At 55.0% G+C, this 19,110-nt stretch overlaps 2 protein-coding genes across 2 annotated transcripts; both read right to left on the reverse strand.

The window, feature by feature from the left end:
* Positions 1 to 82: 82 nt before the first annotated feature.
* Positions 83 to 7,393, reverse strand: HSD17B8 (hydroxysteroid 17-beta dehydrogenase 8). The gene is made up of 7 exons (XM_034072458.1): positions 7,191 to 7,393; positions 5,811 to 5,927; positions 4,907 to 5,003; positions 1,776 to 1,828; positions 904 to 946; positions 732 to 806; positions 83 to 138 (listed from the first exon to the last, which is right to left on the reverse strand). The coding sequence occupies exons 2-7, from the start codon at positions 5,853 to 5,855 to the stop codon at positions 122 to 124; spliced, it is 330 nt and encodes a 109-aa protein (XP_033928349.1). The 5' UTR covers positions 5,856 to 5,927; positions 7,191 to 7,393; the 3' UTR covers positions 83 to 121.
* A 3,551-nt stretch (positions 7,394 to 10,944) lies between these two features.
* Positions 10,945 to 18,403, reverse strand: SLC39A7 (solute carrier family 39 member 7). Its single transcript, XM_034072437.1, is given in 9 exon segments — positions 10,945 to 11,017; positions 11,019 to 11,185; positions 13,184 to 13,255; positions 13,257 to 13,381; positions 14,173 to 14,265; positions 14,999 to 15,124; positions 15,552 to 15,590; positions 17,024 to 17,191; positions 18,304 to 18,403. Coding segments are annotated over 9 exon segments (963 nt in total).
* Positions 18,404 to 19,110: the final 707 nt, after the last annotated feature.

Consider the following 19,110-nt stretch of genomic DNA (forward strand, 5'->3'; position numbering starts at 1 on the left):
CTGACCCCGCCCCCCTCGCTAAACCACGCCTCCTAAGTTAAGTCCCGCCCCCTCCCTCGATCCCCATTGGCCCAAGCACGGCTCTGACGTATACGGATTTATTGATGGGGGAGGGGATTCCTCACATGAAGAGACCGCCTGGAATGAATGGGAATGGAAGAGATACATCCCATAATATCCCATACCCCATACCCCATATCCCATACCCCATATCCCATATCCCATATCCCATATCCCATACCCCATATCCCATATCCCATATCCCATATCCCATATCCCATACCCCATATCCCATACCCCATATCCCATATCCCATATCCCATACCCCATATCCCATACCCCATACCCCATATCCCATATCCCATATCCCATACCCCATATCCCATATCCCATACCCCATATCCCATATCCCATATCCCATACCCCATACCCCATATCCCATATCCCATACCCCATACCCCATATCCCATACCCCATATCCCATATCCCATATCCCATACCCCATACCCCATATCCCATACCCCCAAACCCATACCCCATATCCCATATCCCATACCCCATATCCCATATCCCATACCCCATATCCCATATCCCATATCCCATACCCCATATCCCATATCCCATACCCCATATCCCATACCCCATACCCCATACCCCATATCCCATATCCCATATCCCATATCCCATACCCCATATCCCATACCCCATATCCCATATCCCATATCCCATACCTGTCACCTCCACACTGGCTCCTGTTATGTAGCTGCTCCGGTCGGACACCAGGAATTCGATGACGTCAGCAACATCTATGGGGGGGGGGGGAGCACCCATGAGTGGGGGTGGGGAATGGGGGGGGGGGGGGGGGGGGGGGGGGGCACCCCAATGGACCCCCCCCATACTCACCATCAGGCTGCCCCAGTCTTCCCAATGGCACCATGCCTGCGAACTGGGATGGGAGAGGCACCCATGGGTGTCACTATGGGACCCAATGTGTCCCTATGGCACCCATGGGTGTCCCTATGGCACCAGTGTCCCTATGGCACCCATGGGTGTCACTATGGTACCAATGTGTCCCTATGGCACCAATGCATCCCTATGGCACCAATGCATCCCTATGGCACCCATGGGTGTCACTATGGCATCAATGCATCCCTATGGCACCAATGCATCCCTATGGCACCAATGCATCCCTATGGCACCCATGGGTGTCACTATGGCATCAATGCATCCCTATGGCACCAATGCATCCCTATGGCACCCATGGGGGTCCCTATGGCACCAATGCATCCCTATGGCACCCATGGGGGTCCCTATGGCACCAATGCATCCCTATGGCACACAATGCATCCCTATGGCACCCAATGCATCCCTATGGCACCCATGGGTGTCCCCATGGCATCAATATGTCCCTATGGCACCCATGGGTGTCCCTATGGCATCAATACATCCCTATGGCACCCATGGGTGTCCCTATGGCACCTATGGGTGTCCCTATGGCATCAATGTGTCCCTATGGCACCCATGGGTGTCCCTATGGCACCTATGGGTGTCCCTATGGCATCAATGTGTCCCTATGGCACCCAATGCATCCCTATGGCACCCAATGCATCCCTATGGCACCAATGCATCCCTATGGCACCCAATGCATCCCTATGGCACCCAATGCATCCCTATGCACCCAATGCATCCCTATGGCACCCATGGGTGTCACTATGGCATCAATGCATCCCTATGGCACCCAATGCATCCCTATGGCACCCATGGGTGCCCCTCACCTTGCTCAGCACCTTGGGGGGCACAGTGCTGGTCATGGGGGTGACAATGAAGCCTGGAAGGACACAATTGACCCGGATGCCGGAGCTGAGGGGATGGAGGGGTCAGGCACATCCCATAATAGCACATATAGCCCATAATAGCCTATATATCCCATACATCCATACCCCATATCCCATACCCCATATCCCATATTTCATATCCCATATCCCATATCCCATACCCCGTACCCCATACATCCCACCTATCCCATAATACCCCATACATCCCATACACCCCATACATCCCATAATACCCCATACATTCCATCTATCCCATAATACCCCATATCCATCCCATAATACCCCATATCCATCCCATAATACCCCATCCACCCCATAATACCCCATATCCATCCCATAATACCCCATCCATCCCATAATACCCCCCATCCATCCCATAACACCCCATCTCCATCCCATAACACCCCATCTCCATCCCATAACAACCCCATCCATCCCATAACACCCCATCCATCCCATAACACCCCATATCCATCCCATAATACCCCATCCATCCCATAACACCCCATATCCATCCCATAATACCCCCATCCATCCCATACCCCCCATCCATCCCATAATACCCCATATCCATCCCATAATACCCCATATCCATCCCATAATACCCCATCTCCATCCCATAATCCCCCATATCCATCCCATAATCCCCATCTCCATCCCATAATCCCCCATCTCCATCCCATAACACCCCATATCCATCCCATAATCCCCCACATCCATCCCATAATCCCCCATCTCCATCCCATAACACCCCATATCCATCCCATAACACCCCATCTCCATCCCATAATACCCCATCTCCATCCCATAATACCCCACATCCATCCCATAATACCCCATCTCCATCCCATAATACCCCACATCCATCCCATAATACCCCATCTCCATCCCATAATACCCCATCCATCCCATAATACCCCATCCATCCCATAATACCCCATCCATCCCATAACACCCCATATCCCATACCCCATACACCCCCCATCCATCCCATAACACCCCATCTCCATCCCATAATCCCCTATATCCATCCCATAATCCCCCATCTCCATCCCATAATACCCCATATCCATCCCATAATCCCCCATCTCCATCCCACAAACACCCCATCTCCATCCCATAATCCCCATCTCCATCCCATAATACCCCATCTCCATCCCATAATACCCCATATCCATCCCATAATCCCCCATCTCCATCCCATAACACCCCATCTCCATCCCATAATCCCCATCTCCATCCCATAATACCCCATATCCATCCCATAATACCCCATATCCATCCCATAACACCCCATCTCCATCCCATAATCCCCCATCTCCATCCCATAATCCCCCATATCCATCCCATAATACCCCACATCCATCCCATAATCCCCCACATCCATCCCATAATCCCCCATCCATCCCATAATACCCCATCTCCATCCCATAATCCCCCATATCCATCCCATAATCCCCCATCCATCCCATAATCCCCCATCTCCATCCCATAATCCCCCATATCCATCCCATAATACCCCACATCCATCCCATAATCCCCCATATCCATCCCATAATCCCCCATCTCCATCCCATAATCCCCCATCTCCATCCCATAATCCCCCATATCCATCCCATAACACCCCATATCCATCCCATAATCCCCCATATCCATCCCATAATCCCCCATATCCATCCCATAATCCCCCATATCCATCCCATAACACCCCATATCCATCCCATAATACCCCATATCCATCCCATAACCCCCATATCCATCCCATAATCCCCATCTCCATCCCATAATCCCCCATATCCATCCCATAACACCCATATCCATCCCATAATCCCCCATATCCATCCCATAATCCCCCATATCCATCCCATAATCCCCCATATCCATCCCATAACACCCCATATCCATCCCATAATACCCCATATCCATCCCATAACCCCCATATCCATCCCATAATCCCCCATCTCCATCCCATAATCCCCCATCCATCCCATAATACCCCATATCCCATAATACCCCTCCCCCACCGCGCCAGCTCCTTGCACAGCTCCGGGTCAGCTCCCTCGATTCCAGCCTGGCTGCAGCATAGTTGGTCTGGCCCAGGTTCCCCACCTGACCCGTGACGTCACATGGGGGGTGACGTCACATGGGGGGGTGACGTCATCGGGGGTGATGTCACATGGGGTGTGAGGTCATCGGGGGTGTGACGTCATATGGTGTGTGATGTCATTGTGTGACATCATTGGGTGTGACACATGGGGTGGCATCATTGGGTAACATCAGTAGGGGTGACACATAAGGTGACGTCATCGGGTGTGACGTCATCGGGCGTGTGACGTCATCGGGTGTGTGACGTCACTATGTGACATCATTGGGTGTGACAACATGGGGTGGCATCATTGGGTGACATCATTGGGTGATATCAATACGGGTGGGACATGGGGTGACACGTGGGGTGACGTCATTGGGGGTGACGTCACATGGTGTGTGACGTCATCGGGTGTGTGACGTCACTGTGTGACATCACTGGATGTGACACATGGGGTTGCATCATTGGCTGACATCATTGGGTGACACCACTAGGGGTGGGACATGGGGTGACACGTGGGGTGACGTCATTGGGTGACGTCAGTAGGTTACTGGTGACGTCACTGGGTGTGACACATGGGGTGACGTCATTGGGTGACATCAGTAGGATACTGGTGACGTCACCGGTGACGTCACTAGGGGCAATGAATAGGGTGACGTCACTAGGGGTTGTGCATGGGGTGACGTCACCGGTGACGTCACTAGGGGCAGTGAATGGGGTGACGTCACTGATGACGTCCCTGGGGGCATGTCAATGGGATCACACCATTGGTGACGTCAGGGGGGTGGGGTGATGACGTCACCAATGACATCAATGGGGGGGATGTCAATGGGATCACACCATTGGTGAGGTCAGGGGGGTGTGACGTCACTGCTGACATCACTGGGGGGATGTCATTGGGATCACACCATTGGTGACATGGGGTGATGACGTCACGATGACGTCACGGGAGTGGTGATGACGTCACAGGGGGCGGGGCCCTCACCTTGCCCACGATGCTGCCCACCAGCACCAGGGAGGGCACCAGGAGCCCCTGAGGTCACAAGAGCCTCAGCCAGAGCCTGGGACAGCAGGAACGAGCCCTGGGAGGTATTGATCACATTGATACACCATTGATAACAGTGATCACAGTGATAACACCATTGATCACCATTGGTAACCCCATTGATAACCATTGAGAGCCATTGATAACTGTTGATACCCATTGATAACTATTGATAACCATTGAGAACCATTGATCACCATTGATCACCATTGGTACCCATTGAGACCCATTGATACCATTGATAACCCCATTGATCACCATTGATCCCCACTGATAACCATTAACACCCATTGATCACCATTGGTACCCATTGGCACCCATTGATAGCCATTGGTACCCATTCATAACCATTCATCACCATTGGTACCCATTGATCCCATTGATAACCATTGATACCATTGATCCCATTGATACCCATTGATCCCCATTGACACCCATTGATACCCATTGATCCCATTGACACCCACTGATCCCCATTGACACCCATTGACTCCCATTGATCCTCACTGACACCCATTGATCCCCATTGACACCCATTGATCCCCATTGATTCCATGGATGCCATAGCCCATATCCCATAGATTACATACCCCATAGATCCCCTATCCCATATCCCATATATCCCACATCCCATACCCCATGTATCCCATGTCCCATATCCCATATCCCATGTATCCCATATGCCATAGATCCCATATATCCCATATCCCATACCCTATATATCCCTTATCCCATAGATCCAATATCCCATATATCCCACATATTCCATACCCCATATATCCCATATCCCATCTATCCCATATCCCATTGATCCCATAGATCCCATCTATCCCAAGCCCTTTACCAGCAGGTTGACGTCCAGCACCTCCCGGAATTCCCTCTCCCCCATGCGGAGCAGGAACTGATCCCGAGTGATCCCAGCACATCCCACACATGCATTGGGGGGGGCCCCAAAGTGCTCCTGCAATGGGAATGGGATGGGAATGGGATGGGAATGGGGATGGGATGGGATGGGGATGGGATGGGGATGGGATGGGGATGGGATGGGGATGGGATGGGATGGGGATGGGATGGGGATGGGATGGGGATGGGATGGGATGGGATGGGATGGGGATGGGATGGGGATGGGATGGGGATGGGGATGGGGATGGGGATGGGATGGGATGGGATGGGATGGGGATGGGATGGGGATGGGATGGGGATGGGATGGGATGGGATGGGATGGGGATGGGGATGGGATGGGATGGGGATGGGGATGGGGATGGGGATGGGGATGGGATGGGATGGGATGGGGATGGGATGGGGATGGGATGGGATGGGATGGGATGGGGATGGGATGGGATGGGATGGGGATGGGGATGGGATGGGATGGGATGGGATGGGGATGGGGATGGGATGGGGATGGGATGGGGATGGGGATGGGATGGGGATGGGATGGGGATGGGATGGGGATGGGATGGGATGGGATGGGATGGGGATGGGGATGGGGATGGGGATGGGATGGGATGGGGATGGGATGGGATGGGATGGGATGGGATGAATGGGATGGAATGGGGATGGGATGGGGATGGGATGGGATGGGATGGGATGGGGATGGGATGGGGATGGGATGGGATGGGATGGGATGGGATGGAATGGGATGGAATGGGGATGGGGATGGGATGGGGATGGGATGGGATGGGATGGGATGGGATGGAATGGGATGGAATGGGGATGGGATGGGGATGGGATGGGATGGGGATGGGATGGGGATGGGATGAGGGGGGGATGGGATGGGATGGGATGGGATGGGATGGGGATGGGGATGGGATGGGATGGGATGGGGATGGGATGGGATGGGATGGGATGGGATGGGGATGGGGATGGGATGGGATGGGATGGGGATGGGGATGGGATGGATGGGATGGGATGGGATGGGATGGGATGGGATGGGGATGGGATGGGGATGGGAGGGGGATGGGAGGGGATGGGATGGGGATGGGATGGGATGGGATGGGGATGGGATGGGATGGGATGGGGATGGGATGGGGATGGGATGGGATGGGATGGGGATGGGATGGGATGGGGATGGATGGGGATGGGATGGGGATGGGATGGGATGGGATGGGGATGGGATGGGATGGGGATGGGATGGGGATGGGATGGGGAGGGATGGGATGGGATGGGATGGGGGGGGGGGGGGGGGGGAGGGGGGGGGTGGGGGTGGGGGGGGAGGGGCTGTTACCTGCACCCTCCTCAGCAGTGTCCTCACCCCCTCCGCTGACGTCACGTCGGCCGCCAGGGCCACGTGACCCGGCGCGGGGGGGGGGAGGGGGGGGGAGGAGCGCGCGCAGCGTTTCCCGCGCTGCAGCCTCGTTCTGGTCCGAAGCCGCCACCAGAGCTCCCGCGCGCGCCAAGCGGCGGCAGAGCGCGCGCCCCAGGCCGCCCCCGCCCCCTGCGGGGTCACGGCGGGGTCACGGGGGAGGGGGCGGGAGGGGGGCAGATGTGGGGCAGATATGGGGCTCTATGGGGTACTATGGGGCAGCTATGGGGCCACAATAGGGGCAGGTATGGGGTAGAAATGGGATAGCAATGGGGCACTATGGGACAGCTATGGGACACTATGGGGTAGAAATGGGGTAGCAATGGGGCAGGTATGGGGTGGCAATGGGGCAACTGTGGGGCAGGTATGGGCTCTATGGGGTAGTAATGGGGCCACAATAGGGACAGCTATGGGGTGGCAATGGGGCACTATGTAGTAGAAATGGGGTAGCAATGGGGCATTATGGGGCAGGTATGGGGTACTATGGGGTAGCAATGGGGCCACAGTAGGGGCAGGTATGGGGTACTATGGGGTATAACTGGGGTACTATGGGGTAGCAATGGGACAGCTATGGGACAGGTATGGGGTAGCAATGGGGCACTATGGAGCCACAATAGGGGCAGGTATGGGGCACTATGGGGTAGCAATGGGGCAGCTATGGGGCAGGTGTGGGTACTATGGGGCAGCAATAGTGCCACAATAGGGGCAGTATGGGGTACTATGGGGTAGAAATGGGGCACTATGGGGGTAGCAATGGGGCAGCTATGGGGTAGCAATGGGGCCACAATAGGGACAGCTATGGGGTACTATGGGTTAGAAATGGGGTAGCAATGGGGCAGCTATGGGGCACTATGGGGTAGCAATAGGGCACTATGGGGCAGGTATGGGCACTATGAGGTAGCAATGGGGCCACAATAGGGGCAGTTATAGGGTACTATAGGGTAGAAATGGGGCAGCTATAGGGCCACAATAGGGGCAGTTATGGGGTACTATGGGGTATAAATGGGGTACTATGGGGTAGCAATGGGGCAGCTATGGGGCAGCTATGGGGTAGCAATGGGGTGTGGGGTCCATTCTGGGGTGGGGGACCCATGGCTGGGGGTCACTTATGGGGCCAAGGGGTCACTTATGGGGCTCAATGGGTCACTTATGGGGCGCCCCCTCCCCCGTTACGTAATGACGTCACTACGTCCCCATGACGTCACCCCGTACCCGTCACCAGCGCCTTCACCCCTCGGAGGCTCCCCTCCGCCATGATGGCGACACCGGAAGTGAGCAGCGAGACGGGGCGGAAGTGCCTTAACCCCCCCGCCCCTTTGCCCCTCTAGGCAGTCAGTCCTCCACCGCCTCTATGGTCAGTCCTCCAAGCATCCCTATAGGCTCCATCCCGGTTTTCCAGTCCCTTTATCCCCGTTTTCCATTGATTTTACCCCAAAATGAGCCTCGGGGGGGTCTCCCCCCCCCCTTTAATGAATCCAACCGCGAGTGGTTCAAATCCGTACAAAATAGACCCAAATCTGACCCCCCCCCCACCCCAGCCCCATAGGGGCCCCCAAGACCCCATATAGGATATAGGGGATCCAATGGCACCATAGGGGAGCACGAAGTGGGATCGTGGGGGGGTATGGGGGGATGTGGGTAACATAGGGATAACATAGGGATGCCATTGGGTATCACTGGGTACCATAAGGATGCCATTGGGTCCCATAAGAATGCCATAAGGGTGCCATAGGGATGCCATAGGGTCCCATAAGGTCCCATAACGATGACATAGGGTACCATAGAGTACCATAAGGATGCCCTAGGGTACCACTGAGTACCGTAAGGATAGCATAGGGATGCCATAGGGATGCCATAGGGTGCCATAAGAATGCCATAGGGTGCCATAAGGGTGCTATAGGGTGCCATAAAGATGCCATTGGGTAACCTTGGGTACTATAAGGATGCCCTTGGGTACCATGAGGATGCTGTGAGGATGCTATAGGGTCCCATAAGGATACCATAGGATGCCATAGGGTCTCTTAAGGCTACCATAGGGTCTCATAGACTCCCATAGTGATGCCCTAGGATACCATAGGGTCCCATAGAATCCCATAGGCTCCCATAAGGATACCCTAGGCTCCCATAGTGATGCCCTAGGGTACCATAGGGATGCCCTAGTTACCATAGTGATGCCCTAGTCCCCATAGGAATGCCATAGAGTCCCATAAGGATCCCATAGGTGTCCCTACTCATACAAGGCAATACCCCCATGAGTGCCACCCCGCCCCCAGTGCCAGCACCTGCCCCAGCACCCGCACTGGCCCTAACCCATAACCCTGACCCTACCATAACCATAACCTAACCCATAGCCTCCCATGGTGATGCCCTAGGATCCAATAGGGTAACATAGGGTCCATAGTGATGCCCTAGGTTACCATAGTGATGCCATAGTCTCCCATAGGGATACCCTAGGGTACCATACAGTCCCATAAGGGCTCCCATAGGATACCCTAGGATACCATAGTGATACCCCAAGGCTCCCATAGTGATACCATAGGCTCCCATAGGGATACCCTAGGATCCCATAGGCTCCCATAGGCTCCCATACTAATGCCCAGGCTCCCATAATGATACCATAAGGCTCCCATAAGGATACCATAGAGTCCCATAGGGATGCCCTAGGGTACCCTAGGATCCCATAAGGATACCATAGGGTACCATAAGGATCCCATAGTGATGCCATAGTCCCCCATAGGAATGCCATAGGGTACGTTAAGGATCCCATAGTCCCCATATGGTACCATAAGGATCCCATATGTCCCCTAATCATACAAGGCAATCCCCCCATGAGCGCCACCCCCCCCCATGAGCGCCATCACCTGCCCCATTGCCCCCCCCCTCCCCCCCCCCGGCCCTAACCCTAACCCATAGGCTCCATAGTGATGCCCTAGGGTACCATAGGGTCCCATAATGATACCATAGGCTCCCATAAGGATGCCCTAGGTTACCATAGTGATGCCATAGGGTACCATAGGCTCCTATAGGGATGCCCTATGGTACCATAGGCTCCCATAATGATACCATAGGCTCCCATAGGCTCCCATAGGGATGCTCTAGGGTACCCTAGGGTCCCATAAGGATACCATAGAGTACCATAAGGATGCCCTAGGGTACCTAGGCTCCCATAGTGATTCCCTAGGTTACCATAGTGATGCCCTAGGCTCCCATAGTGATGCCCTAGGGTACCATAGGCTCCCATAATGATACCATAGGCTCCCATAAGGATGCCACAGGGTACCCTAGGCTCCCATAGGGATGCCCTAGGATACTCTAGGGTACCATAGAGTCCCATAAGGCTCCCATAGGCTCCCATAGGGATACCCTAGGATACCCTACGGTCCCATAAGCATGCCCTAGGGTACCATAAGGCACCCATAGGGTCCCATAGGGATGCCCATAGGATCCCATAGGGTCCCATAGGCTCCCATAGTGATGCTCTAGGCTCCCATAGGCTCCCATAGTGATGCCCATAGGATCCCATAGGGTCCCATAGGCTCCCATAGTGATGCCCTAGGCTCCCATAGGCTCCCATAAGGATGCACTAGGTTACCATAGTGATGCCATAAGGATACCCTAGGGTCCCATAAGGATCCCATAGGATCCCATAGGGTCCCATAGTGATCCCATATGTCCCCTATTCATACAAAGCAATCCCCCCCATGAGCGCCACCCCCCCCACGAGGGCCAGGACCTGCCCCATTGCCCCCCCCCCCCCCCCCCCGCAGCAGCTCTGGGATGACCCCAACGGTGCTGACATAGATGAAGCCTCCGGCAGTGAACGGGAGCAGCCCCTGGTCCCATCCCCCACCCACCAGCAGGGACACTCCTGCCCCCCCCACAGCACCCAGCGCTGTCAGCAGCTGCAGACGGAGGGCCTGGGGGGGGGATGGGGGCAATGGGATCAATGGGGGTCAATGGGATCAATGGGATCAATGGGATCAATGGGATCAATGGGGTCAATGGGGTCAATGGGAGTCAATGGGGTCAATGGGGATCAATGGGATCAATGGGGTCAATGGGATCAATGGGGTCAATGGGGATCAATGGGATCAATGGGATCAATGGGGTCAATGGGATCAATGGGATCAATGGGGTCAATGGGATCAATGGGGTCAATGGGGTCAATGGGGTCAATGGGATCAATGGGATCAATGGGATCAATGGGGTCAATGGGGTCAATGGGAGTCAATGGGGTCAATGGGGATCAATGGGATCAATGGGGTCAATGGGATCAATGGGGTCAATGGGGATCAATGGGATCAATGGGATCAATGGGATCAATGGGGTCAATGGGATCAATGGGATCAATGGGGTCAATGGGATCAATGGGGTCAATGGGGTCAATGGGATCAATGGGGGCAATGGGATCAATGGGATCAATGGGATCAATGGGGTCAATGGGATCAATGGGGTCAATGGGGTAATGGGGTAACAATGGGGTAAGGGGGGGGGAATGGTGGGGGGGCAATGGGGGTAATAATGGGGTAATGGGGTAATGGGGTAAGGGTGGGGGGATTATGGGGGGCAATGGGGGACAATGGGGTAAAGATGGGAATGGGGTAATGGGGTAACAATGGGGTAACAATGGGGGGACAATGGGGTAATGGGGCAATGGGGTAAGGGTGGGAGACAATGGGGTAACAGTGGGGTAAGGATGGGGTAATGGTGGGGGGTAACAATGGGGGCAATGGGGTAAGGATGGGGGCAATGGGGTAACGGGGTAAGGGTGGGGGGCACAATGGGGTAACAATGGGGGGGCAATGGGGGGGGACAATGGGGGCAATGGGATCAATGGGGTAATAATGGGGTAATGGGGTAAGGGTGGGGGGTAATGGGGGGCAATGGGGGACAATGGGGTAGTGGTGGGTAACAGTGGGGTAAGGGTGGGTAATTATGGAGTAATGATGGGGTAAGGGTGGGGGGCAATGAGGTAACAATGGGGGGCAATGGGGTAACAATGGGGGGGAATGGGGGCAATGGGGTAAGGATGGGGGGCAATGGGGGACAATGGGGGGGTAATGGGGTAAGGATGGGGAAGCAATGGGGTAGAGAGGAGGTAAGGATGGGGTAAGGATGGGATAACAATGGGGTAAGGGTAGGGGGGCAATGGGGTAACAGTGGGGGGGCAAAGGGGGGCAATGGGGTAAGGGTGGGAAACAATGAGATAACAATGGGTTAATGATGGGATAACAATGGATACTCCATATCCCATACCCCATATCCCATATCACATACCCCATATCCCATATCCCATACCCCATATCCCATATCACATACCCCATATCCCATATCCCATATCCCATACCCCATACCCCATATCCCATACCCCATACCCACACCCCACACACCCCATAGACCCCACAGACCCCATACCCCATAGCCCACCCCATACCTGCCCCCTGGAGCATCCAGCCCGCAGCAGCATCACCACATCCCCCAGCTCATGGGGCAGCTCATGCATTACCCCATACCCCATACCCCATATCCCATACCCCATATCCCATACCCCATATCCCATATCCCATACCCCATACCCCATACCCCATATCCCATACCCCATATCCCATATCCATATCCCATACCCCATACCCCATATCCCATACCCCATACCCCATACCCCATACCCCATATCCATACCCCACATCCCATATCCATACCCCATATCCCATATCCCATACCCCATACCCCATATCCCATACCCCATATCCCATACCCCATACCCCATATCCCATACCCCATACCCCATATCCCATACCCCACACCCCATACCCCATATCCCATTATCCATACCCCATACCCCATATCCCATACCCCATACCCCACAGACCCCATAGACCCTATACACCCCACACACCCCATAGCCCACCCCATACCTGCCCCCTGGAGCATCCAGCCCGCAGCAGCATCACCACATCCCCCAGCTCATGGGGCAGCTCATGCAGCAGAAACAGTCAGTGCAGTCACTGGTCCCAGTCCAGAGCCTGCCATGAACGAGGCCCCTATGGCCAGGCCATCAGTGAAGTTGTGGGTCACGTCTGCCACCAGGTTCAGGTACCCGGATACAGCCAGGCCTGGAGGGGGGTAATGGGGTTGGTATGGGGAGTAATGGGTTGGTATGGGGAGTAATGGGGGTGCTATGGGGATCAATACATTGCTATGGGCATCAATGCGTTGCTATGGGCAGCAATGGATTGTTATGGGCATCAATGCGTTGCTATGGGCATCACTGGTTGCTATGGGCAGCAATGGTTGCTATGGGCATCAGTGGTTGCTATGGGGATCAATGGGTTGCTATGGGCATCACTGGGTTGTTATGGGCATCAATGCATTGCTATGGGCATCAGTGGTTGCTATGGGCAGCAATGGGGTTGCTATGGACACCAGGGCATTGCTATGGTCACCAATGGGTTGCTATGAGCATCAATGGATGCTATGGACCCCAGTGCGTTGCTATGGGCATCAATGGGTTGCTATGGACACCAGTGTGTTGCTATGGTCACCAATGTGTTGCTATGGACCCAGTGGGTTGCTATGGACACCAGTGCGTTGCTATGGACACCAGTGCGTTGCTATGGGCATCAATGGGTTGCTATGGACACCAGTGCGTTGCTATGGACACCAGTGCGTTGCTATGGGCATCAATGGGTTGCTATGGACACCAGTGCGTTGCTATGGACCCCAGTGCGTTGCTATGGACACCAATGCGTTGCTATGGGCATCAATGCATTACTATGGGCATCAATGGTTGCTATGGACCCCAGTGCGTTGCTATGGGCATCAATGTGTTGCTATGGACCCCAGTGCGTTGCTATGGACACCACTAGTTGCTATGGCAACCCCCCCGTTGATCCCCATTGGGTACCGCTGCTCTCCGTGCGCCTGTTCCCCCGCTGGCCGCTGGGGGCGCTGGTGTCTCCCCCCTCATCCTCACTGGAGCTGCTCTTGGCCTTGGACCCTGGGACAATGGGGGGGGTCAATGTGTACCCAACCCCCCCCCATGACACCATTGGGTTCAATGGGACCCCAAAACATCCCATCTGCCACCATATCCATCCCCATCCCACCCCCATCCCATTCCCATCCCATCCCCATCCCCATCCCATCCCATTCCCATCCCCATCCCATTCCATCCCATTCCCATCCCATTCCCATCCCCATCCCATCCCATCCCCATCCCCATCCCATCCCCATCCCATCCCATCCCATCCCCATCCCATTCCCACCCCCATCCCATTCCCATCCCCATCCCATCCCATCCCATCCCATCCCATCCCATCCCCATCCCATCCCATCCCATCCCCATCCCATCCCATGCCATCCCATCCCATCCCATCCCATCCCCATTCCCATCCCATCCCATTCCCATCCCATCCCCATCCCATCCCCATCCCATCCCATCCCCATCCCATCCCATCCCATCCCCATTCATCCCATCCCATCCCATCCCCATCCCCTCCCATCCCCATCCCATCCCATCCCATCCCCATTCATCCCATCCCCATCCCCATCCCATCCCCATCCCATCCCCATCCCATCCCATCCATCCCATCCCCATCCCATCCCCATCCCCATCCCATCCCCATCCCATCCCCATCCCATCCCATCCCCATCCCATCCCCATCCCATTCCCATCCCATCCCCATCCCATCCCCATCCCATCCCCATTCCCACCCCATTCCCACACTCACCATGCCCATGTCCATGTCCATGCTGTCCCCCCTTGATGTGTCTCACTCCAGTCTCCAGCACCAGGAATGCCACAATCCCAGCCAGGACCCATATTCCCACAGCCAGGACGTCCCCATGGCCATGGCCTATGGGGCAGGGGGGGCACTAGGACCCAGTCACGTCCCATTGATGGGGGGGGGGCACTAGGACCCAGTCACGTCCCATTGATGGGGGGGGCACTAGGACCCAGTCATGTCCCATTGATGGGGGGGCACTAGGACCCAGTCATGTCCCATTGATGGGGGGGGACTAGGACCCAGTCATGTCCCATTGATGGGGGGGGGGCACTAGGACCCAGTCATGTCCCATTGATGGGGGGGGGGGCACTAGGACCCAGTCATGTCCCATTGATGGGGGGGGGCACTAGGACCCAGTCATGTCCCATTGATGGGGGGGGCACTAGGCACCCAGTCATGTCCCATTGATGGGGGGGGCACTAGGACCCAACCAAGACCCATTGATGGGGGGGGGGACACCCCATAACCCCCATCCCACCCCCCCATCCCCACTTACCATGGTGTGAGTGGCCGTGACCCCCAGGTCCATGTGGGGCTGGGGGGGGGAGACAATGGGGAGGTGATGGCCCCATTGACCCCCATTGTGTCTATCCCCCCCCCATCCTGCCCCATAGGTCCGCCCATCCCACCCCATTGATCCCCCCCATTGATCCCCATTGACCCCCATTGTGTCCATTCCCCCCCATCCTGCCCCATTGATCCCCATTGACCCCCATTGTGTGCCCCCATCCCACCCCATTGATCCCCATTGACCCCCATTGTGTGCCCCCATCCCGCCCCATTGATCCCCATTGTGTAACCCCATTGATCCCCATTGACCCCCATTGTGTGTGCCCCCCATCCTGCCCCATTGACCCCCATTGTGTGCCCCCCCATTGATCCCTATTGACCCCCATTGTGTGCCCCCCATCCTGCCCCATTGACCCCCATTGTGTGCCCCCCATTGATCCCTATTGACCCCCATTGTGTGCCCCCCATTGATCCCCATTGTGTGCCCCCCATCCTGCCCCATTGACCCCCATTGTGTGCCCCCATCCTGCCCCATAGCTGCCCCATAGCTCACCCAGCGCATGGGGGATGAGGTGCAGGAACGCATCCCCCAGCAGTCCCCCCATTGATCCCCATTGACCCCCATTGTGTGCCCCCCATCCTGCCCCATTGATCCCCATTGACCCCCATTGTGTGCCCCCATCCTGCCCCATTGATCCCCATTGATCTCCATTGTGTGCCCCCATCCTGCCCCATAGCTGCCCCATAGCTGCCCCATAGCTGCCCCATCCTGCCCCATAGCTGCCCCATCCTGCCCCATAGCTGCCCATAGCTCACCCAGCCCCATAGCTGCCCCATAGCTGCCCCACAGCTCACCCAGCGCATGGGGGATGAGGTGCAGGAACGCATCCCCTAGCAGTCCCCCATTGACCCCCATTGTGTGCCCCCCTCCTGCCCCATAGCTCACCCAGCCCCATAGCTGCCCCATAGCTGCCCCATAGCTCACCCAGCGCATGGGGGATGAGGTGCAGGAACGCATCCCCCAGCAGTCCCCCCATTGACCCCCATTGTGTGCCCCCATCCTGCCCCATTGACCCCCATTGTGTGCCCCATAGCTGCCCAAATAGCTGCCCCATAGCTGCCCCATAGCTGCCCCATAGCTCACCCAGCCCATAGCTGCCCCATAGCTGCCCCATAGCTCACCCAGCGCATGGGGGATGAGGTGCAGGAACGCATCCCCCAGCAGCCCCCCCCATTGATCCCCATTGACCCCCATTGTGTGCCCCCCATTGATCCCCATTGACCCCCATTGTGTGCCCCCCATTGATCCCCATTGATCCCCATTGTGTGCCCCCATCCTGCCCCGTAGCTGCCCCATAGCTCACCCAGCCCCATAGCTGCCCCATAGCTGCCCCATAGCTGCCCCATAGCTGCCCCATAGCTGCCCCATAGCTGCCCCATAGCTGCCCCACAGCTCACCCAGCGCATGGGGGATGAGGTGCAGGAACGCATCCCCAGCAGTCCCCCAGCAGCAAAGCTCAGCAGCAGCTGCAGGAGCCTCTGGTGCTCTGGGCTGCAGGAGTCCAATGGGAGGAGGAGGAGGAGGAGGAAGGGACAGAGGCTGATGAGGGCAACGGATGACATGGTCTGGGGGGGGGAGGGGAGGGGACATCAGCATCTTCATCAGCATCATCATCAGTATCCTTTACACATCACCCATCCATCATCATCTTCATCTTCATCCACCATCCATTATCACCCATCATCTATCCATTATCAGTCCATCATCATCCATCCATCATTATCCATCATCCATCATCATCATCATCAGTATCCATTGTCATACATCATCATCCATTCATCATCATCATCATCGTCATTAGTACCTATTGTCATCCATTGTCACTCATCATCATCTTCATCTTCATCCATCATCATCATCATCGTCATCAATATCCATTGTCATCCATTGTCTTTCATCGTCATCTTCATCTATCGTCATCATCATCCATAATCTTCATCCATTATCCATACATTATCAATTCATCATCCATCATCATCATCATCCATCATCATTATCCTTTATACATCACCCATCCATCATCATCTTCATCTTCATTCATCATCATCTTCATCATCATTAGTATCCATTGTCATCCATTGTTATCAATCATCATCATCATCATCTTCATCATCCATCCATAATCTCCATCCATTATCCATACATTATCAATTCACCATCCATCACCATCATCATCCATTGTCATCTATTCATCATCATCTTCATCTTCATCCACCATCCATTATCACCCATCGTCTAGCCATTATCAATCCATCATCATCATCATCCCATCAACCACCCAATATCCATCATCATCATCTTCATCATCATCATCATCCATCCATTATCAATTCATCATCCATCACCATCATCATCCATTGTCATCCATTCTTCATCATCATCATCATTATCCTTTATACATCATCTATCCATCATCATCTTCATCCACCATTATCATACCCATCATCCATCCCATATCCATCCCTTATCCATCCCATCCCCATCCCATATCCATCCATATCCATCCCATATCCATCCCATATCCATCCATATCCATCCCATATCCATCCCATATCCATCCATATCCATCCCATCCCATATCCATCCCATATCCATCCATATCCATCCATAACCCATCCCATATCCATCCCATATCCATCCCATATCCATTGATCCCATCCCATACCCATCCTCTCACCTGCACCCACAGTGTCCACTGTGTTCCAACTTGTGGGGCTGCCCCCCAAGTTCTGCCCCCTTGGATGCAGAGGGATCCCTATGGGAATGGGAATGTCCATGGTCTGGATCCATATGGGAATGGGAATGGGAATGGGAATGGCCATGGTGTGGATCTATATGGGAATGTCCATGGTGCTCATCTCCATAGGGATGCCCATGGCCATGGTGTGATCCATATGGGAATGCCCATGGTGCTCATCTCCATAGGGATGCTCATGGTGATGGTGATGGTCTCCATGGGATATGGGAATGGGAATGGCCTGGATCCATATGGGAATGGGAATGTCCATGGCCATGGTGTAGATCCATATGGGAATGGCCATGGTGTGGATCTATATGGGAATGGGAATGCCCATGGCCATGGTGTGGATCCATATGGGAATGGCCATGGTGGAAGTCCTCCATAGGGGTTTTCTTCATGGTGTTCTCCATAGGGTTTTCCATAGGGCATCTCCATAGGGATCTCCATGATGTTCTCCATGGTGTTCTCCATGATGTTCTCCATAGGGTTTCTCTATAGGGTTCTCCATAGGGTCCTCCATTGGGGTCTCCATAGGGTTCTCCATAGGGTTCTCTATGGGTCTCTCTATGGGTCTCCCCCTGCCTCCATTGCCACCATCAGCAGTGCCCCAATGGCCCACCGCGGCCGCCATGGTCCGGTGAGGTCCTCCAACCATAGAGACTGGGGGAAGAGAGGCAAGAAGAGGCTATTAATGGGGGGTACCATAGAGAGGGGGGCAGCCCCATAGGGGTGAATGGGAGGGGT

Source organism: Melopsittacus undulatus, chromosome 28 (assembly GCF_012275295.1).
Source record: "Melopsittacus undulatus isolate bMelUnd1 chromosome 28, bMelUnd1.mat.Z, whole genome shotgun sequence".
NCBI classification, from domain to species: Eukaryota; Metazoa; Chordata; class Aves; order Psittaciformes; family Psittaculidae; genus Melopsittacus; species Melopsittacus undulatus.